Source organism: Vitis riparia, chromosome 14, assembly GCF_004353265.1.
Source record: "Vitis riparia cultivar Riparia Gloire de Montpellier isolate 1030 chromosome 14, EGFV_Vit.rip_1.0, whole genome shotgun sequence".
In the NCBI taxonomy this organism is placed as follows: Eukaryota; Viridiplantae; Streptophyta; class Magnoliopsida; order Vitales; family Vitaceae; genus Vitis; species Vitis riparia.
In genome coordinates, this window is record NC_048444.1 from 16779317 (window position 1) to 16802294 (window position 22978).

At 34.1% G+C, this 22978-nt stretch overlaps 1 protein-coding gene across 1 annotated transcript; it reads right to left on the minus strand.

Annotated features, from left to right (window-relative positions):
• Positions 1 to 13206: 13206 nt before the first annotated feature.
• Positions 13207 to 21281, minus strand: LOC117930165 (ankyrin repeat domain-containing protein 13C-B). The gene is made up of 3 exons (XM_034850657.1): positions 21019 to 21281; positions 18560 to 20565; positions 13207 to 13942 (listed from the first exon to the last, which is right to left on the minus strand). The coding sequence occupies exons 2-3, from the start codon at positions 20153 to 20155 to the stop codon at positions 13556 to 13558; spliced, it is 1983 nt and encodes a 660-aa protein (XP_034706548.1). The 5' UTR covers positions 20156 to 20565; positions 21019 to 21281; the 3' UTR covers positions 13207 to 13555.
• Between the last annotated feature and the right edge of the window lie 1697 nt (positions 21282 to 22978).

Sequence of the window (22978 nt, forward strand, 5' to 3'; positions counted from 1 at the left end):
TAATTAACACTATCAGCCTCCCCAAACATATACCATGTACAAATATTTGGGCTGTCATACATTAATTTTACGCCCGTTAATTTTCTTCACAAATACTGGTATTAATTCCATCAATTTATGCCATTCTTATGCATGAACAGAGACAAATGGATAACATACTATAATGGTAATGAGACGTTTTTAAGCACTGAGTTTCTTAATTTTAATTTGAATTGAAAACATTTGCAAGTTAGGATGAGTCAAATGCATGAAAAGTCTATGATGGATATAATATCTAATCCTTATAGGCTTCAATGGCCTAACAATTGGTTAAGATAGTACAAGCTAAAGCTTAAGTGATTTTCTTATAGAAAAGGCTGCCACCAGTGAAATTCTATTCAAAAAGAAAAAGGAAAAAAGGTAAATGTATACTATTTAGACAAAAAGAAAAAGAAATTGGTGAATTACTTAGGCAAATGGTTCTATTTTCATGAACTTAATAGAAAGAATATATATCAAAATTATCCTTATATATGATGATGGTAAACCATTTGCATGAAGTACGAATTAACCCCATTGTGTTTTAATATTGAAGGGTAGCTTTCTAGATGAGAATTTGGCCTCATCCTTCTTACTAGACACTTTTGCTTTTCTAGATTTATTATAGGGGAATTGTTTGAAAATAGGCTCTTCTAGCTAGGTTTATTATAGGGGAAGAAATAATCTAATTTAATCCATTCAACATTAGGCTCAAAAGGAATTTTCTTATAATTTTTGTTATGAATAATATTGACTTGAGAAGGACATATATCAAAATAAGTAGGAGACATAGACGAAGATTCTTATTGTTGGTAAATAGGAATAGGAATATTTTGGGCAAAATTAACACTGTTTAAATTTGTACTTGAAGTAGAGGGTCTTGCAAATAGAAATTCTTGAGTAAACGAATATCTTGAAGTTGGACCAAATTCTATTTGAATAGTACCATCTGTTTGTTGTATGATTTTTGAAGGGGTTGATAGAGGTTTAATTCGTTTTGGACTTGTTAAGTTTTTTAATTCCCATTGACTTCCTTGAGTAATTTCATTCCATTTGAGTTTTTTAGGAACATAAGCTTGAGTATTATGAGGATTATATTGTAGTAATACTGTTTCATCTTTGACATATTGACACAGCTTTAGGATTTAATTGAGTAGTCATCACTTTGTAATATATCTTATAAATTATTGCTATTGTTTGAGCTTCTTCTACAAAATTCATATTTTTCATTTTAATGTTTAAAGTTAAATTTGACAAAATAATTGGATTATTTCTATTCATGGAAAAACTTGGATAACAATTAAAATAAATAGGACCATTTGCAAGGTTTGAATCAATCATATTAAGGACCGAATTAGATAAATTTTGGTGTCTTGTCGTCTATTAGGTAGAAAAACGTAGGGATATCTAGAACTAAGAGAAACAATTAAATTGGGACTAAATTGATGATTACAGATTATTCCATGTCGTAATATCATTCAGTTCTTAAGTAGAACTTGACTCTAATACCATTTCAAATTGCATTTTTTGTAATTCCTCTCACTTCAAAAATCTTTCCTTTATAATCAAAACCCTCCATTATCAACAAGCTTATATCAAGATTCTTAGATCATTTATATTCATGGAAAAGTTTGGATAACAATTAAAAATAATTTCAACAATAATCTCATAATTAGGTTCTTAACCACCTTTAAATAATCATCAATTAACTATTTTATGTCTTGAGTCGAAATGGTTTTAGAGCCAAGTTCTGCTTAAAAATTGAGTGATATTATGACTAATATAATTAAATTTCTTCTTATGTTGATTAATAGTGTTTTGACAATTAACAAAATCATGTTGACTATGTGATGCAACTAATGAATCTACAGTATTTGCAAAACTGTCTAACATACAGGCTTAACGAGAGTACCCATTAGGGTTGAGAGTCCTTACCCTACAAAAACTCTCAAGTAAGGAAGTCAGGAAGAGAATTTAACTCTCCTTTGATAAATTCAATTTCAAAATCAAAATTTGAAAGTGAAGCTTGTCATCTTGAAAAAAATTGTTTTGAAACCAAAATTTTAAAATGCTTTTGTAAAATATCTTTTGTAGGTTTGCAATCAATTTTTAAATGAATTTCAACCCAGGACGTATAACAGTTCATAAATCAAAAGATAAATTTTGTAAATATAATTTAAAACATAAAATAAAACACATAAATTGAATCTAAAATAAACTTTGTATTAAAATAACACCTTGACTATAAAGAGATTGAATCTTGATACAAGCTTGTTGATAACAGAGGGTTTTGATTACAAATGAAAGATTTTTGGAATAAGAGGAATTACAAAAAAACTCAGAAGATTTTGGGAACACTTTTCTAGCTTTTATTTGCTGTAGATTACCTCTGCCTTGTGATGAACTTCATGACTCTATTTATAAAGGAAATTGATGGACTTGAAACTTGTTAAAATCCACGGGCTTGAAACTCATTGAAATCCATGAAATTATTTGAGTTGATAGTTGTTTCTTCTTGCAGATTACCAATAAAATTGCTTAGATGTTAGGAATCTTTTTTCTTGATATTTTTCACATGTTCTTATAAATGAGAGATATCTTTGGAGGCTACCTTTCTATTTTTTCAAAAAGTTTTTCATCCAGTTTCTTTCTTTTCAAATTTTTTTTTTTTATTGGATAACTACAAAGATACAATTGTGTAAAAGATTTTTGAAATCTACAAAGATACAATTGTACAAAAGATTCTTAAAATTTTTCAATTCGTTATCTCTAAGAGAAGATTTTCAAATTATTTTCTAGTTTATTTCTCTTGGACGTACTCTCTTTTGTGCATATCAACAAGATAAGAAAATTGAAATTGAAAAAAAAAAGGCCACGAAGGTCATTTGAAGAAATAATTTTTTGAATATTGTCTTCGACAATGAGTTTATAGTTAGAAGAATTATAAATCTTAGAGTCTAGTTGTCTAGCAATCATTCTTGATCTCCAATGACAAATTTGTTTTTTGAGACTTGATTTGCAAGGCCAAAGGGCCTCTGTTCCAAATAAAAGATGTTTTCTTGAATAGGCTTTGAGCAAAATTAGGTGTTGGGCAGGATAAAATCCTCCATCGTTAGATCACTTAAGAGGTTTACTTTTAATGATGAGTTCAACTTGTTTGAATCCTTACATGAAGCAATTCAAAACACATATTATCTTAAGATATTCAAAACTATGGAGGATAGGAGAAAGGGAATCACTAGGTGAGGAAAGGTGTTCCTTATATTTGATCAATTAAATTTCGTACATATGAAGTTCCAATTCATGAAAACATGAATTATCATCATTGACAGTTTAAATTTAAACAAATAACAAAAGTGTGAAACCTCCATTCTATTCAACCATTCATAAAACTGTACTTGAGGGATGTGCACTTTATAGTTCTATGGACCTCCATTGGGACTAAACCTCTTAGCAAAATCATCATGTATGGGACACAAAACCAACTTCTTGAACATAGTTATGTATTTCAGCCCATCCAAACACAAATTTGAAAACATGGATGCTATAAGCAAGTCATTGTTTCCTCTTCCCTCTTAATCCATTTCACCAAAACATCAGAAAAAATAATGAGGTACCCTAACTTGGAAAACCCACCTACTCTACAAAACTCCTTTCCCATTAATTTCCATTTATATGTGTTCACCATTGTTAGATGTTTCAATTTAGGAAGCAACTTTGTAGTTGGGTTCTCAAATCGATTTAAGGGTCTCTATTCTACATATTCAAGAAGTTGCCTATCAAAAAGAGATTACAGGATTATTACTTGTAGAACCCCTCAAGGTCTATGGTTTTTTTTTTCCTTAGAAAATATATGTCAAAAGCCACTCTTGTATGTATTTTTACTTGTCTGAGTCTAGTCAAAGTTCAGTTGGTGGGTCAAAATATGGAGTCTCAACAATTGTGCCTATAAAATAATTATTTGGTATTTTTACTTTTCTTTTTTTTAGTGAGCAAGTGACAAAAATAATAAAGTCCAAGCAAGGATAATCTATGCGATTTTAAAGTATAAAAACTCAAGCATATGATAATAGTAAATACTCATGTTAAGGATGAAGGTACTTGTGGCAAAGTTTTCTTTAGGATTTAGGCCATGTGCAACCAAGGAAGAGAAACTTTGGAGAATAAAAAATGTACTGAAATTTTAGAATTTTTTTAACCTTGATAGTTATGCACTTTTTTACAAGTATTCTTGAAAGCTTCTTTTGTACTAGGACATAAGGTCTTAAATTGAGAATTTTGGTGAGCCTGAACTAGAACTTGTTCCCTTATCATCTATAGCAATAGAAAAATCAAATGTAGCTACTATTTGGTTGTCTACTTGAAGCCATAGAAATGGAGAACTCTATCTAATGAAATATGTTTTAAATGTTAATATGAGGGAATGAAAACTATGGAGCAAACCTAAGAAGTGATAAGAAAATAAATAAACATAAGGATGAAACCCTTGATCAAAAATGAATTTAAGGTGAAGTCTCTAGTCTTCATTATATTCAACTTTCTATTCAACTTGATATTATGTCAAGATATTTAAAACTATGGGGGATAGGAGCTCACATCAAGTCAAAACAAGGCTACAATTCATCAATAAAAAATCAAAATCATTTACCTTATAAAGATTTTTCGTATGCTTAATGCTAAATGCCTTTATAGTTATGCAGTAATAGCACATGATTTGAATACAACATAAATAAAAAGTACTAGCAAATATAAATATACAGATAACCAATTTAGACCTTGAAGTATTTTAAAAGTAGTCATTTTCCTTCCTACTCTATTATTGTTTGTTAACAACTGACACTTCTTTGATCATTTATTCCAACTTAATAAGAATCATGAAAAATTGTTAAACCTTAACTTTTTGCTACAATGAGGCAAACTCCAACAACTTTGTAAGACCTTTGTGTTATAAAATGTAAATAAACGCAAAATGTAGTCAACCTTGTGGTGAACTGGTGCTTCAATTAAAGTTTTAAACCAACTTCAATCTAAAAATTTTAGAAAAATAAAATAAGAAAGAGATGGGGAAGTTATACTTGAAAAACCTCCAAATCCTCCAACAAAAGTTGTAGCAAGTTGAAACCCTCAAAAACCAAATGATATGTAAGACAATTAGAAAGTGAAACATAAAAAAAATAAAAAAATAAAAATGAACAATTAAGGAAATTAGAAAGTGAAAAGAAATTTAAAAAAAAAAAAAAAAAACTCAAGGTAAAGTGTTGATGATTCATACCTAGAACGATGAATATAAGCAAATGGGTCTCGATAGCTTTGGCTATCAAGGGTATGCAAGAAAGGTTTTGGGTTAGCTTATATATAGGTTTTATTATAGTAGTTGAAGCCCATGTGGCTTTAAACCACATACAACAACTTGAAGACATCTTTGTCTATTGGACTGTCTTTGGTAGTGGTCAATTTTTGTTGTAGCTCTATAGGAATATAAAAATGGGTCATTTAAGTACTACATGTATAGGAAAATGAGATTTACGCGGCCAAAAAAATGGTCATGCCTATTATCTTGGCGGGAACCTTTTAGATGCAATTGGAATAGGTGTGAGATTGTATATCATTTTTAGTTAGGGATTTTGTTGACCATACTAAAATTATGTGACCATATCATATTTTTCTTGTAGTGACTTAGCTTTCAAATGTCTTCATTCCATTCCTCATCCATTTGAAACTCATGTTGTTGCCTCCTACATTAGTCCATGTACCTATCCTTCAAGTCCCTTATTTGTGGTGCAACACATCTTCCTTAGGTTTGCCCAATGCCAAGATATCATAAGATAGTCTATCGTATTCATCTCTATGCATCTTGTGTGCATGCCAAGCCCTTGCACATCCAAATCATGTACATGCATGCCAAGGCAACATGCTCATGTATCCATTTTGTTGTTGTTGTAACACCATGTCATGGCTAAGCCTTTTCTGAGTATAACAACAATGGCATTGTGCCCATGATTCCTCATATTCGTACACAAGGCATTATACCCTTATACCCAACATTAAGTATCACATCTAAGTTAGCTTTGTTGTTTTTACATCACCATGTCTTATCCAAGTCCCCACTTGGTGCAACAATGAGTCATGGCATTGCATCCATGACTCTAGCTTGCTTTTTCTTGGAGCCCTTAGGGATGCAAGGTGGACTACCCATGAAGCCCTTAATGCTGCAATATTCAAGTTAAGGTGTTAACAAACTATCCTCATCTGATAAGGTCAACGCCCTCATTGAATTAAATTGCAGGTAGTCTTGGACTACATCTTTGAATTGCCATAGTGTGACACTACACTTCCAACTTGCTTCTAATTCAAACCAACCCTTTTATTGAACCAAAAAATTAGCTTTACGATTTTTCTTACTTGCCCTCATGGTCCGATGATCTAGTATCTTCTCAACCCCACCATAAAAATACTTTTTAATCACAAGTAAAACATATTTAGTCTGTATCTTTCCCTAATCTAGGTTCTTGTGATAAGGCTTAAAGAAACTCAAATAAATCGTAGGGTATATCTTTAGCCTACTTAGTAACTTCAGCCTTTAAGCCACTTGACCCACTCTCATCATTACTTCAAAACTTAAGAATCAAACCCCTCTATACAATCTTGTTGTTAATCTTGTTCTAGATATGAGAAGTCAATTTTGGGAGGACCTTGTCCCCAATCTAAAATTTCAAGGGTCTTCTACCCTTATCAGAATACTTTTTCATTATTCTTATTGCCTTCTCTAAGCTCTCATGAGCTTTACCAAGCATTTATTTTCTATACTACACAAACCTTTTGGTTGTTGGACACACACACCCCAAACTTATGTTTTGCCACTTCCAGGGGCATAATTGGTTGTTGCCCTATGACTAGTTCAAAAATACCCCTGTTGTTGAACTCTTCTGCAAGTTATAGGACATCTAAGCTATATCCACCAAATCAACTCAATTCTTCTATATTGAAGAAACATAGTGTTTGAAGTATTCTTTCAACAAAGTATTGATATACTTTATTTACCCATTTGTCTGAGGATTGTCTGTTGTAATTTCAACTTCGAACCTATGAGTTTGAATAGTTTGGTCCAAAAACATCTAATGAACTATGCATCATGATCACTAAGAATGTCTTTAGGCAACCTAAAATACTTGTCCACATTACTATAGAATAGCACGACCGCCTCTTCCATAGGACAAGTAAGTAGCGCAAGTATGAAACATAATTTGAAAATCTATCCATTATCACGAAGATATATTAAAGTCTCAAACCTTTGGAAAGCCACTAATGAAGTTCATGCATATAATTTTCTAAGGTTTCTCTGGAATAGGGGAAAAGTTGCAACACTCTTGCTACTTTCTTTTTCTCTATCTTGTTTAATTAGCACACCAAATAAGACCTTACATATGTTTACACATCATCTCTTATCTTTGGTCATATTCTAGAGTTCGTTTTTCACTAGGGTGTCCTACCCATTTTTGCATATCATAGTTCTCTCTTAGCAACTCTTTTTGCAAGCTACTTCCTAGCATATATAGTCTACCTCCCTTGGCCATTAAAAGGTCATTTTCTAACCATTATTTTATGATGGAACCATATTTGACTTGTTGCCTCATCTTCTCATAAGTTTCATCAAGCTTAGTTTCCTACTTGATGCTCTTGTTGGATTCAAAAATCACTTATGATAGTGCAATAAGATATTCTATCACATTCTTCCTACTTAAGGCATTTGCACCTATGTTGTGTCTTTCTGGTCAATACGATCATTCAAATTTGAATTCAACTAATAACACTTACCATCTAGCCTACTTAGGACTTAACCTCTTCTAAGTCTTGAAGAAAGTGTTGATTATGTTATTATGGAAGATAAATGATGTGTAAACTTCTTGCTGCAATGATTAGAACAAACTACTTGGTAGACTACAAGATGGTTGGTGCTACCTTCACCAATTAGAAACCCAATTCAAAGGGAATAAAGAAACCCAAGGTAGAAGGAAAATCTTATGAGAAATTGGGTTGGAATTATCCAAAGACATCTAATGCAACACCAGAACAAGTGGAGAAAACCACTAAGTCGGGTTAACAAATGACCAAAACTATGGGTTATTTCATTTGTAATGAACCTCATCATGTCAAAGATTGTCCAAAAATAGAGAAGCTATTAGTCCTCATGACTGCCAAAATCAATGGTGTTTCTGATTCTAATGCGCCTTCAAGGAGTTACCTCTTAGGCATCTCATAGACCATAAGATCAAGACACTACCTAGAACCAAGCCTTTTGTGCAAGTTCCATATCGAATATCACCTTCAGAATTGTTAGAACTAAGGAAGCAGTTGAAAGGGCTATTGAATGTAGGTTTGCTCCAACCTTCAAGAGGCTCCCTATAGTGTTCTTGTCTTGTTCCAAAAAAAAAAAAACAAGATGACACTTTATAGATGTGTGTTGGTTATAGGGCCTTAAATAAGGTTATGATCAAGAACAAGTATTCAATCCCATTGGCAGCAAAGCTATTTGATAGATTGGCCAAATTAACATTTTTCTTCAAATTGAACTTGAGTCGAGATACTTGCAAATGAGAATTGCATAAGGAGATAAGGACAAAATAACATGTGTAACCCGCTATAGGTCATATGAATTCCTCATGATCCTATTCAGACTAACCAACAACCCAACAACATTTTGCAATCTAATGAATGAGGTGTTATACAAGTATAGCAACTATTTATGGTGGTCTATTTGGATGACATTGTCATCTACAACAAAACATTACAGAAGCATAAAAGACACTTGAGACTATTGTTTTAAAGATTAAGGGAAAATATACTTTATGTGAAGAAGGAAAAGTGAGTTTACAAAAAGGCAAATCACTTTCTTAGGGCATCAAATCGTGAAGGTTTGATCCAGATGAATAAAGCCAAAGTTCAGGCCATCAAGGGTTGACCAACTTCGAGTCAAGTGATAAAATTGAGATCCTTCTTAGAGTTGACAAATTATTATTGATGGTTCATAAGGGATTACTCTAAAAATGTGTCACCCTTTACTAATCCATTAAAGATGGATGCTAGTTGGGAGTGGGGCATCGAGTGTCAAACAGATTATGAGAAGTTTAAAGTGACTATCTCCACCGAGTTGGTTTTGCATCTACCATACTTAGATCTCACTTTTGAGGTCCACACAAATGCATCAATTAGGGCCTTAGAAGGGGGTCTTTATAAGAAGGGCATCTAGTGACATTTGAAAGTGGGAAGCTTAATAAGGTAAAGCAAAGGTACTCTACTCATGAGAAAGAGATGTTAGTTGTTATAGATTTCTTGTAGCAATTGAGACATTATCTATTAGGAAGCATCCTTATAATGGGCAATTTAGTCCAAGCCTAACCCTGTAACCCAAACATGAAGTTAAATAATTTGTCTTCCTCGAACATATTTTTGATATCCAACATCAAGGAGCTAAACTCCTTGATATACTCTTACAAAAACTTAGTGTGCCTTAATCTCTTCAAAGAATCTTGAGCCAATCATGCGGCTTAGGTGAAGAGGAATTGATCTTTCAACTCTTTCTTGAGAGTATCCTAGGTGGTGATTTGGGGCCTTCCTAACTCATCATTATTCTTATCCCTAGTCTGCCACCATAACTTGGCATCACTAGTAAGTTGCATACTAATGATAGTGACCATCTCTGTCTCTAGAATTCAAGAAATCTTAAAATACTGTTTTATATCTCATAAGAAATTCTCTGACTTTTTAGCATTTTGGTTACTATTAAAGCCCTTTGGTTCTGGGACCCGAATTTTGGAAAGGGTTTGCGAACTAGATAGGGTTTCTTGCATTAATACAACCTTCTTAAGGACTGCTTTGTCTTCTTCAAAAGATTGTATAATGGCATTGAAGTCATCTAACATGGCCTTGACATCTGCTCCCAACCTAACAAACCTATCCTCAATGAATTTGTCATGAGACTTTAACAAATCCTGCTACACAAGAATCTCTGCCATAGTGTGTTCTACCCACAAGGCCATTGTGTCATTATCATGTGGCCATTCTCCCAATAATTCTTCCAATCAAGAAGTCTTTTCTCTCAAGGATTTTGTAGCTCTTCTTAGAGCCATTCTCTTTCTAGGCTCTCATATCAACTATCACAAGCACGAATTCTCTATGCAATGTTTGGTGACTGTGCAATGCTTAGGAGCCCTCTAAGCCAACCTGTTCTACTCCACATGAGTTGGTAATCAAGAATAACCTACTAAGGAACATGAGATTATGGGGCTCAAGCCCTTGTATTTCATTTCCTCTTTGAACAATAATATAAGACATAGTTTAGCAAGATTCCCACAATAACTCTAGTAAGTTGATACTTACTCTTATGTTATATGCTCGGAGGCTTTCTAGACCTTCATTTTATAATTGTGGCGCCACCCACTCCCAATTTGACTAGGAGTACAATCCTAGTCCTACTCAACTATAATTACAATCAGAATTTGAACTCCTACTCATAGTCAAATTGGAATCACAATTTGACTCCAATTCTTAGCTTTCAATTTGAAACTCTCATATTGTTGCCTCTTACATCAATCCACATACTAACCCTTCAAGTTCCTGATTCGTGGTGCAACACATCTTCTTTGGGTTTGCCCAATGCAAAGACATCTTAAGACAAATTGCTACATACATCTCTATGCATCTCGTGTGCATGTCAAGCCCTTTCTTGGCCTACACATCATCATGTCCATGTTGAGGCAACATGATATGCATCCATCTTGTTGCTATTGCGGCACCATGCCATGGCCTAGCCCTATCTTGGTACAGTAATGAGTCATGGCATTATTGTTAAGATTTAACCCTAGAAAGCATAACACGATGTGACAGTTTAAGATACATTTATAGATTTATTTATGTTTCTTTGTTTTCCTTTATTACCATATTTACATTAATTGGTTATTTGAGCTTACATGACCCACATTACTTGCATTGTACATGACTTGGGTGCATCATGGGTTCCTTGCAAAGTGATGAGTAATCCACAATTTATTCATGGATTTAGGCAATCCATCTAAGACAGTAGTACACTACCTGCTAGTTGGAGGGATGACTTGTCTTAACCATCCAGATGGTTTTTCCATGGTGAGCGCACTAGTGTATGTCATGTACACTAGATAGGACCTATGGTGAACTGTGATGTAAGGCTATCAATTATTGTAATTCACTGAGCTCCTATATTGCATGGACTCTCAACCTTGAGAGGATATTGAGTTTGTACTAAAGTCAATAGGAGGCTATAATCTATGGGTGTGACCCTAAGGTGGTCATATATCCCTATGAATTAGGTCACTATTGATAGAGATTGGTCTTCCAAATCCAAAGAGAAAGAGCCTAAGATTCTTCTTTTCAAAGCCCACACTTTAGCGTGCCAAGATCATGGTATGAGTCATCAAGTGAAAAATCTTGGGTGTATGAGACCTCTAAACTCTTCAGGCTTCATCTTCACTACGTGTAATTGATTTTGAAATGTCCAAATTGGAGCTAATTCTAATACCTTTAATCTAGATTCTAAAATATAAAAAATGTTATTTTTTGCTTCCGTTGCATAGGATCTAGAGGCCTAGAGTAGTTTGCATGCACCTGTATGATTTAAGGCTTAGGAACAAAGTGATATAGGGTTCCCAAAAATTACGCCCATGACTCCTCATCTTCGTGCACAAGGCAATGTGCCCTTGTGCCCAACATCAAACATCGCATTTGAGTCAGTTTCATTGTTGTTGCATCACCATGCCTCGTCTAAGCCCTTTCTTGATGCAACAATAAGTCATGACATTGCGCCCATGACCCCCACCTTGCTTTCTCTTAAGGTCCTCATGGTTTAAAATGACTACCCATGAGGGCCTTAGTGTTGCAACGTCCAAGTTAAGGAGATGACAGTAGTCATTCAAGTGGAAGTTTTCTTAAAATAAATGAAAGAGTTTAGTAGAAAAGTAAGGTGTTTAAAAAATAAAAAGATTTTTAAAAAAAAATCATATTTTCTCAAAATATTCATCAAACTAGTGTTTTCCTCCTTGTATAAGCATCATTGAATGTGGTTTTAGCTCTATGTTTTTAACTATATTCTTAAAATCAAAATCACCAATGCTAGCTTTAGCTTTACAATTAAAACCACTTATGATTTTAGCTTTTTTTTTTTTTTGCTATTTTTTGTTTGGTTAAAAATTTTTAATTTTTTACCATATAAGAGAAACTTATTTGTTATATATATATATATATATCTTTTCATCACTAGTAAAAGACTTGGTTGGAAGAGGGTCCAATCTCTTGCCACAGAAAATTTTACATTCTAACACTAAATTTTCACTTGTTACAATATTTAATTATCAATTGCTATGTTTTAAATGATTAGACAAGAAGTATTAAATCAAGGTAATAGTTTTACAATAAATAAAAATTAAAAATAGTATAAACATAAAATAAGATGATTAGCATATATTTTTATTAAAAAATATTTTTTTCTCTTTTGCTTTACATATAAATAAAAAAGTAAAATTTTAATAGTCATAACTCTGATTTTAAGCATCTCATTTTTTATTTTTTTATTTTGGAATGGAATTTGAGTGATGTTTAGGTGACTCTTCATGTTGGCAGATGACCCATTTTGAGCTTTTCTCAATCTTGTGGTTTTAACTCCTGTGTCCCGGCACTTACTTTCTTTTCTTTTCGTCCTTTCATTGCTTGGTCATCTCAACTCTCAAGGGTGACCACCATTCGATTTATACTTCCCACAACACTAATGTGGTCACACGTATCTTTTCTATTCTTTCTTGCCTTTTCTGATCCACAATAAATATGCTAACGATTTATTCATTTTTCTTATTGTCAGACTATTTGCAATTTAGAATACGAATATAACAATTTGAGCACAACGGAGTTTAGTCTATGCCCTGAAGAAAACCATTTCACAACAAAACGAAGTTTGAGATGGGAAGCACTGAGAGAGAGCACAACTCATATGGGAACAAACCAAATTAGGAGTAGCATTCATTCAAATATTCCTCACCTTCATCATTCTCACTTCTCATGGGCCTTTCTCTCTTGAGGAATTGGATAAAAGCTTTGCTATCATTTTGGGTTGGGGACTGAATGAGTAGAGTTGGAAGGAATTAGGGCAATTAAATTCAACCAATATGAAGAAAACGGGAAAAGAATGCCAATCACAAAAATGAAAGTTTAATCAACCTACATACACAGATGGGTTTAACGGAAAAAGACAAAATTAGAATGAAAGCAAGCAATTAAAGAAATGAGGAGATCCTGTTCCTCTCCTACTGCAATCACATAACAATACAACATGAGTAGAAGACAAAGCTCTTCATCAGCAAAGGTTATCCCTCAACTATTTATCCTCTCAAACCTTCCACCACATCCAAAGGGATGAGTAAAAGGTTAGATCTGCACAGGAATGAGCCTTACCTTCTCACTTGCAATGGACTTTTAAGGGATAAAACATCATTTTACCCATCTTTTAAGTGTGTTGTTAGTCTTCCAATTCTTCGCTCATCTGATGTCCTCCGTCCCCACCACCTTTAGCACCCACATGTTTCCTATGTTTCTTGCTCTTAGCTTTCTTGGCTTTCAAGCGCCGTTTTTTCTCGTTGGCATCAACCCATGTATAGTCTGATGGTATATGGAAAGGGTCAATGTCATCTTTATAACGGTGACTTTCCCCATCACTTGATTGACCCCCACGGCTCCCCCTCATCCATGAAATCCATGATGTGGATCCCTCTGATTCCTTCGACTTGGCGTCTTGGAAATGTGCTGGGCTGGAGAGAGGGGTTGAAAATTCTTCCACCGGCTGAAGCTCCTCAAATTTTGTAAATGTAACTAGGACTCGTATGGTTGGGACAATTGGGATGGCAACCTGCAATAGTAAAAAAATCAACAGATTGATTATGTTCATAAGACAAGGCTTAATGCAGCAGTCTGCACCTATTTTACCTGCAATAATTTCTCTTCAAACAAAGAGTAGTCATTATCACATCAAATTAATACAATTACTGAAGCAAGAAAACCAATAGACTTGACAAGCAGTGAACAATATTCAATTTGATGGAAATTGTTTCAGGCTTACTTTACAAATAGGATATTATCCTCAAAACAACCTACTAATTCAACCATATGTTGCAAACATGGACCATTCGCAACCCCATGATAGGCCTAATAAAAGTCCAGTGCTTCGACTATCCAGTTATGGGGTTTGCCTATGACATTCAATTTGTAATCATAAGTAAATTAGCAGAACTCGTATAAAACCAATTGGAAATAACTCCTCTGCTACAAAACCCAATTGCAAGCAACAGCCCCAAGTCATCATTTCATCCTAAGATAATATAAAATTTTAGAGAAGGATGCTTCCAAAATTTTTGTTTTATTTTTCAAAGAAGTTTTCCAAATACCCTGATTCTTGGACACATTAAAGATAATAAGTTTTTGACAGGAATTACAAGGAGAATAAGGTAGATTTTTTTAAAAAAAAATTGTTCACAATGGGCATCTCAATTTTACCAGAAATTTGTTCACATAGTTGTGGTTATGAGAATTACAGTAAGAATATGAAAGTTAGGTCATAAATTAGCCAAAAAAACACGATCCATATCCAATGAGTATCCATTAACATTAAAACATATCTATCAAATGATAATACCTACTATCTAAAAACAAAAGGAGAATATGAAGTAGCTGTGAGACCATATTTACAACTGAAGAACAGAAAAACTCACCCATCACAGTGTGCACATAGTAGTAGCAAATCATCCCAGTATTCAAATGAAAATATTAATGCTAGATCAGAGGGAGTTTATTTCATATTAACATAAAAAAACAACTAACAGAGGATCTAGAAGGTTTACAACATATTTTTGGACTACTGAGATATTTGTTATTTCTTTATACTCAAATACCAACACTGAACATAAAATGATAAATTATAAGATCAAAGGGCTTCCCCATCAACCCAATGTACATTATCTAATCACAAATGATAAATACATGCATAGGGTATTATTTGGAATACATATGCTTCTAATCTTCATAGTTATGCAACCACTTAAGTAGGGTCGTATACAAATACATATATTATTAATGGATCAAACAATAAAATTAACTTAACCAGCTTTTGAAAGAATAATCGACTTCAGAAAATAAAGGAAGGCTAGCAGGCTAGGAAGTCCTTTATAGAAAACTATAGAAACAAAAGGATAAATCAGGAAAGCCGCAAACCCAAACAATGTAATGCACCAAGGAGAATGTGCCTCTTTAAGCCAAAATATCAGCATACTTGCTAGCAGACATAGAAATCACAGTACAGTTCATTCTACTTGAAGCAAATATCTCCAAGACCACAGAATGGAATTGGAAGCCCATTTACCCATTTAATGATGATGGAGAACAAGTCACCAACGTATGCTAAAGATTCAAAAAGCTGATGCTGAAGCAGCTATTATTAAAGCAACAAAAAGAAAAACAACAATGGGAGTGTGCAAGAGTGAGTCTGAAGTCTTCAATCAAAATATGATTCAGATTTGAACCCAAAGCTCCTCTGAGATCCTTGAGTGTAGCTGAACACTTTTACCCCAATATCTCCCTTATGCTCCCATCATCAATATTATAAATAAATTATGCTCCCATTATAGATAAACTAACACCACCCAAATTTAGTTTATACCATCCACCCTAAACCTGAACCTGATTGCCAAATGAGCACCCATCAAATTCAAAGCTTATTTATTTCTCCTGGTGAAAGCCTCACTGGTTCCCATAGAGTCCTTCCTTTTCTTATATACGAGGAAATGGTCTTACAACTGTTCTTATCAAGTCTAGAGGAACCCCACTGAGTTCCTTTAGTGGAGGATCAGAAAAAAAGAGATAACAAATAATCCCTTTCAAAGATATTCTCAACAAGGTCACATTTGTCCTTATTTTAGCACTTACTTCACCTAGATAATCCAAGTCACAGAAAAATTGGTAGACCACCACTGCATCCTATCCCCAGATCCTCTATCTAACTCACCAAATCTGATCTGCATCATGGAATAGGAGTCCTTGAGAGCCCAAGCCATACATTTCGATAAGAAGAAGACTTCTTCACTATAGGAGTGTGAAACCTACTAGTAGGAATAGGAGATATCCATCCAAGAAAACATCCTTTCAGTTTCTCTCATATTGTACACAATTCCCAAGATCTCTCCAAAATCCAAAAGTGGAAGAATCCCCTTCCATGTCAACTTGATCTGACCCATACCACTATATTAAGAACTCCTTATATTTCTTCTCTTTACTTATCAAAAAAAAAATATTAAGAACTCCTTATCATAGGTAAAGAGTGAAAGAGAAATGTTGAAAAGGGGAAGTGGTTCACCTCAAGTAAAAAATGTCCTCTCAAATAGTGTATTTAGCCATACCAAATCAGCCAAAAAAAAAAAACTATCCAGTTCCATCATTTCAGAAGTCCCACTCAATATCGCATATTCGCAAAAGAAAATTTTGATCATATACTTTTAACCATTCACTTTGAGTAAACCTTCTGTTTCCCACCTTTACTACCATTACTGTTACTGGCTAGATGCTGCTACCTTGCAACAACTGCTGCAACTATAGATCAGCATTTGGGGAATAATTGTTTATCAGATTGGGTCAACTGTTATCATGCTTCCAAATAGGTCTCATCTACTACAGCTAACTACTACAGCATTAGGAGGATATTAATGCTATCAAGCCCGAAGATCTGCACAAGCATGTTACCAAATATACCTTCCTCATTGGGAGTTTTAGTCGCATTTGATTAGTCAAAAGAGAATTAGAAGTTGTGGTGGTTGTGATGATGATAAAATTAGTGATGGTGCAGACTCTGTAGTATCAGAAATATTAATATTAGCTTATAGTCAGCGGTTCCACTGGTCATATTGATGCAGGAAGGAAGGGTAGTAGCAAAAGCAAGCAAAACAGAAGTAACCAGTGCAGTAATAGCACTAGTAGCAGCAGCAAAAGCAGTAGCATTAGAAGCTATGATGCATGAAATTTACATGACACAGGGCACTAGAAGCCCAACATACTAGGATACCACCAAATCAGTAAATGAATATTTGTGTGTATGTAATGTATACATACTATATACATATGTATATCTAATATATATCAATTTATCAAACTTTATGTATTTGTAACTTCTATTATAATTAACAATTAAAAGGCTCATACTAACTATCAGTCAAAAGGAAGCAAGATTTGATTAAAATCCATCCGCAAATCACAATGAAGTATAACAATGACAGCAATTCCATCTTTCAGGCATAACTCAACTCCATCCAACATACTGAACTTAGAGAGTTGTAGTTGGGTAAGTAGTAGCCACACTTGTATGTGCTTTGTCTGCGTTCCTAATACATTTATTTAAATTAACATATTATAATTACTTTATACTCTAAAACTGCTGTATGCTTATACAGATTTTAAATGCAAATCTATGAAATTAGACATGTTAGAACCTCCATATTGAAGCAATTTAGCTGAGGGTGATTTCAGGGACTTATTCTCACTAGGCATGTTTAATTACCATTTCCACTGAGTTTGAAGCCAGAGGTAATTTTAAGGAACTGTCCTCATAGGCCGGTTTAACGGCATTTCTACTCATTTCAAACAATACATACAACAAAATATGCAATCAGGTTTATTGCAAGAAGAAATAGATATCCAGACATAACTACAAGCCTCATATTGTCAATTTGATGATGTGATGGCTTGATAGATTAGTTAAAATGGTATTATCAGAGACATAAGACAAAATGTGACACTGTTAATCATTTTTTAATACCATGCATTTGTTGAAACATCTGCCAGCCATCTACTTACAGATCTCCATACAATGTGGTTTTCTCTTATTATTTTTTTTCTTTCTTGTACACACAAAAAAATACAGCAAGAACACAAAAAAGAGAACCAATTATTTCCAATCAAGTAGGAGTTGCAATCTCACAACAACAGTCTATATGGCCTTTTGCTCATTCATTGGGGACCTCCAATACCACCATGAGAAGAGAAAATTTTAATTTCTCGTAACAGTAAATAGAGGTACACATGAATATCTTCTGTTAAGAATCAATCAATTTCTTGTATGTACTGTAAACTATATCCTAGATAATAGTTCCAAGTTTTTTCTGTGTTGGAAAATATAACTACATACTGCAGTGAATAGCCTAGGTAAATATTTTAGTAGATGAAGATATATAAACCAAAATTGAAGTGTTTCTTGGATCCTAAATTCCCATAGAAACGGAGAAATATAAACTGAAAGCAGCCTAACAAGTTTAGGTTTGAAAGATAAAAACAAATTTAGGTAGAGAAACTAAGGTGATCACCATAATAATGGCAAAGGATCTCAAAAGCATTTGCCAAAGTAAAACCATGGGGGGAAAACATACAGGAGAAAGATTGGAATAACGGTACCACAAAATGAAGAGTTCAAGATAGTATTCCAGATTACCTTGACAGGAAATGTGCCATGAGGTAGTTTAGTGGTTAGAAGTTCCCTGAGTCTCCTAACAGCCTTGACTTTGTTTGCTAAGATGTCGAGTAAAGGCAACAGCTCATCAGTTTGCAAAGGAAAATCTGGTGTCAACCACAAGACAGGTCTCAGACCCTTCTTATACTCACTTTCATGTTTAGTGTCACCACTGGCACCCTTCTTCTTTTTCTTCTTACTGCTTTTATCTTTTCCCTTCTTAACATCCCCCATATCCTCCCTAGATAATTCAAAAGATGATTTTTGATTATCAACTGTTCTCTGGTTGCTACTTTCTGGGGCTAACTTTGAGAACTTCTTCAGAATCTTTGAATCCTCAGGATCATCACTTCCATTTTTTGACCCTTTCTTGTTCCATCCAAACCAACTTTTCTTCTCCTTAACAGTGCCATTGGATTCACAATTTTCAAAAGAACCACCTGAACCATGTTCTTGGGAGTCATGGACTCCATGGTCCTCATCTTCACAGACACCATCTGAATTGCCCATACGGAGAGCAGAATCCAATTGCATCCTTTCTTCAGCTGTCAATACATCATCATAGTCATCATTGTCACCACCATTTGCTATCCTTTCATCATCCTCCACTGCAAAAAGCTCCTCATCAGTCATAGCACCTGGGACCCTCCTCGATTTCACACTGACCATTACATGAAGCATGTCATAAACCTTAGCCTTCCAATTCCCAACCACCTCAGTCCTCTCTTGCCGCCTCCAATTTAGGTGAGGAACAAGTTCTGCCTGAGTAACATCAATTCCTGGCCTATACATATTAGTTTGAGACATCAAGGTCACTTCATGGGCAACTTCAGCTTCAGTTGGTTGAGCTCCAGCCCCCTCTAAAGCATTTGTGATTTCTTTCTCCTTATGAGCAAGGACAATCAAGGAACCAGGAGCCAGAGATACATTACCATCTTCTGAAGAGTAGCCCTCCCCAAGAAAGAGAAATGTTTGGTCTGACCGTTGAATGCGGAAGCCATCAAAGCCAGCAAGGGTCATATCAGCACGAAGATTGGACCCACGTTTCCAAATGCGGTATGTATCTGATGGGGCAATTCGACCAATAAATGGAATGACAGAGCTCTCAAAGTGGAAGGTTATCTCCATGTAAAAATCACGAATCCGAGCTGCTGAGGCAACAATGCGTGGAAGCCGTCGACACCATTTGGCCCAAGCAAGGGGCTGATAATGACGGGCAATGATCATAGCAATAGACTCCTCTCTTGTACAAACCGCTTCTTGAAGAGCACTCCATCCATTCTCATTTTGTAGACTCCAATCAGCACCAGCTGCCATTAAAAGCTCTGCTGAAACTGGATCCCTCAATCTAACTGCAAGGTGTAGGGGGGTCTCACGACCTGGAACATCACGTCGATCGATGATTGCCGATACCTCATCAGCTTGGAGCTCAGCAGCAACAGAATCATCTTCGGTAATTACCTCACCAGCCTTAGCAAGCCGAGGAAGAGCTGAGATGATCCGCTTGAGGGCAGCATGGTCACGCCGAGCAACTGCCAAATGAGCTGGACTGTGGGCATATTTGGAAAAATCTTCCATGGATTCTGTTTTATTTTGTTTTTCCCCTTTCTATTTCTGTTTCTAAGCTACAGAAAATTTTCCATTTCTGCTTAAATTCAAGCAACGAAACAGAAAATCAAGAACTTCAAGCAAATTCTAGGGTGTCAAAAACTAGAAAGAATCAGAAAAAAATTAGGGTTTTTTTTTTTTCACTTTAAACCCTCTACTATTATAGTCAACTTCAGATACTCTAATGAATCTAGAACACTTCCAATTGCTTAACCAGTTCAGGCTTCAGACGCCTCCCAAAAAAAACACTACTCTTCAGAAATTCGAAGTCAAATCACTTCAAATTGTAACCCATTCTGTTGGTCAAATGCGAAAATAAACTTCAAAAATCTGTTGCCAGCTCCATTCGAGTGTGCTGAGGCTATTATACAAACTCAAATCTGAAAAAGAAATAAAAAAATTCAAAGAAAACATCTTCAAATCACTAGGAGAAACCAATCTCGTGTATCTAAACTAAGACTTCCACATCGCATAATTGATTTTTTGCCTATCAAAAATCAATTACCTGATGAAATCTGTCTGTCCGCCGAGAAAAAAGAAGGAAAACAAAGGACACCAAATTTCTGGATCTTAATGCTTTTTCACTCTTCCTCCTTGCCGGGGAAATGAAAGAAAATAAAAAGTAAAAAAAAAAAAAAAAAATCTACAATTTTATAATTTAAACTTGAAAACCTCAACTCCACCGCATCCAACACGCCTGGAAACCTAAGTCAAAGTCAATTCTTCACCTTCCCTAGACCAAATCAGCACAAACTTTTCCACACTTTCTCGGCCACCAAACAGACCATTTCTCCTTTAAAAAAAAAAAACAACAAGAAAATGCAAGAAAATACCTGAGAAAGCAGCATCTGAGGGGCGCTGGAGGCTTCGTTGGCTCCTGGATCGAACTGTGGACTAAGGCCTAGAGAGATGCAATCGAAGGGCTGATAAGCGTTGGCGAGATGGGATCTACGCTCCGGATCGTCTGTGCACGGCCTCCTCCATTAATGCTGACACACTGGGTCTGACCCGGAAGGACCCGACCCGGTTTTCACTTTTGATCTCTCTCAAAAATTTTTTCTCTCCCTCCCTCCTCCGCTGCTCCTCTCTGTGTCTCTCTCTCTCTCTATCGCCCTGCAATTTCAGGTGTAGGGTCTCTTCACTTTTGCTTTTCAAGGATAAGGTTTTGCCCCTTTTATTCACTGCGATTTACATTATTGCCACTGCCACGGTGGTGGGAGAGCGAAGCGTCGGGCGGGTGACGTGTCATTGAGTGTGGCATGAGTTTCCTTGAATGTCATCACCAAACCCAACAAAAACAAGTGTTTGTGGAAATTTCTCTCCTCCTATCTTTTAATTTCTATGAAGATCGTTATCTGCCTATGTTTCTTTAATATTCCTATTCCTTTTTCTTTTTGGAATGGTATGCGTTTGGCAGGAATCTCCCCCTTCTTTCTCCTAATTAAAAAATTAATTTTGATAAAACCTAAATTTTAATTATTTAAACAAATTTTTTTTTTTTACTTTTCTCTTGCATTTGACTCAAAGAAAATATTAGGAGAAAAATATTTAAAAAAATGATTTTCTTATAATTAGTTTTACTCATATATATTTTTAAATATTTAATTTTTATATAGAAAGATAACATTAATTCAAATGAATTTAAAGTAGTATATATAATTGATTTATTGATTTTAAATCTATTTTCAAAATTTTTATTTATTTTTTATATTTCCTCAATTTTTTTTGGCAACCAAAGATGGTCTTTCCTTTTTTTTTTTTCTTAAATTTTCAAGAAGTATACATATACCTAAGACTTGAAGAGATATTTGATTTTTTAACTTTTTACTAAAAAGTAATTTACTTTCAAATTTTAAATGATTTGTTATAAAAAATTTCGTTGACCTATTACTTATTTCTTAAATGTTGTTACTAAACAAAAAAATCTAAAATATTTTATTTTTTTTAATACTAAAAATGAATCACCATAATTAAAATAAGCTTATTGTTTTTTTTTTTTATCACTTTTTAATATTTAATATAAATAAAAATATTAAAAAAATGAATAAAGTCATATTTAGAATTAAGTAAAAAAAAAATGGCCTAACTCTCAAACAACATAGTATTTAAATTATTTAAGACCAAAATCACTCTAAAAAACATTTTAACAGGCTTATTTTATAGAATTAAATAATTAAAAATAATGAAATAATTCTCGTATTTATAAATTTAATTCGTTTAGATTTTTATTTGAATGATAACATATTTTTAACATAAATATTATTAATCATTTTAACTATTTATATGTATGTTTTTTTTTAAAAAAAAAAAAGAAGATATTTTCACCAAAATAAGTTAAAAAAATTGAAATGTTAACCTTTTAATCAAATAACCCGAATTTGTACGAGGACAGCCATAAACTCATCCGGTCGTACATTTTGTAAATGTGTACGTTGCAAAAATGTACTTTATGCTTTATAATATTAATAATAATAATAATAATAATAATGGACGAATAAATTGAGAATCCAAGTCCAATGGTTTGTTTCCACAGTTACCAAGATGAATAAAGAATAGTCATCCATTAGAAGCATGTACGTAGCACGTGTTCCTTTCATTTTCTTACTCTCAAACGTTAATAGTGTCAAATATTAGTTAGTCTACTAAAGAAAGAATGAAGCCCATCATGTGAAACTTCCTCCTCTCCTCGTATTCCTCTTCCTAATATTACCAACTCTTTTAAAGCCCATTTGGCAAGTTTTTTATTTTATAGATCAGAAAATTTGGAAAATTCGTTTGGTAATTAAAAATTAT

Excerpts from the sequence above, each read along its gene's own strand:
- LOC117930165 (XM_034850657.1), bottom strand. The coding sequence starts at position 20,155 with ATGGAAGATTTTTCCAAATATGCCCACAGTCCAGCTCATTTGGCAGTT. Across the intron at positions 13,943-18,559 it reads ATGGCACATTTCCTGTCAAG|GTTGCCATCCCAATTGTCCC; the intron begins GTAATCTGGAAT and ends TTACTATTGCAG.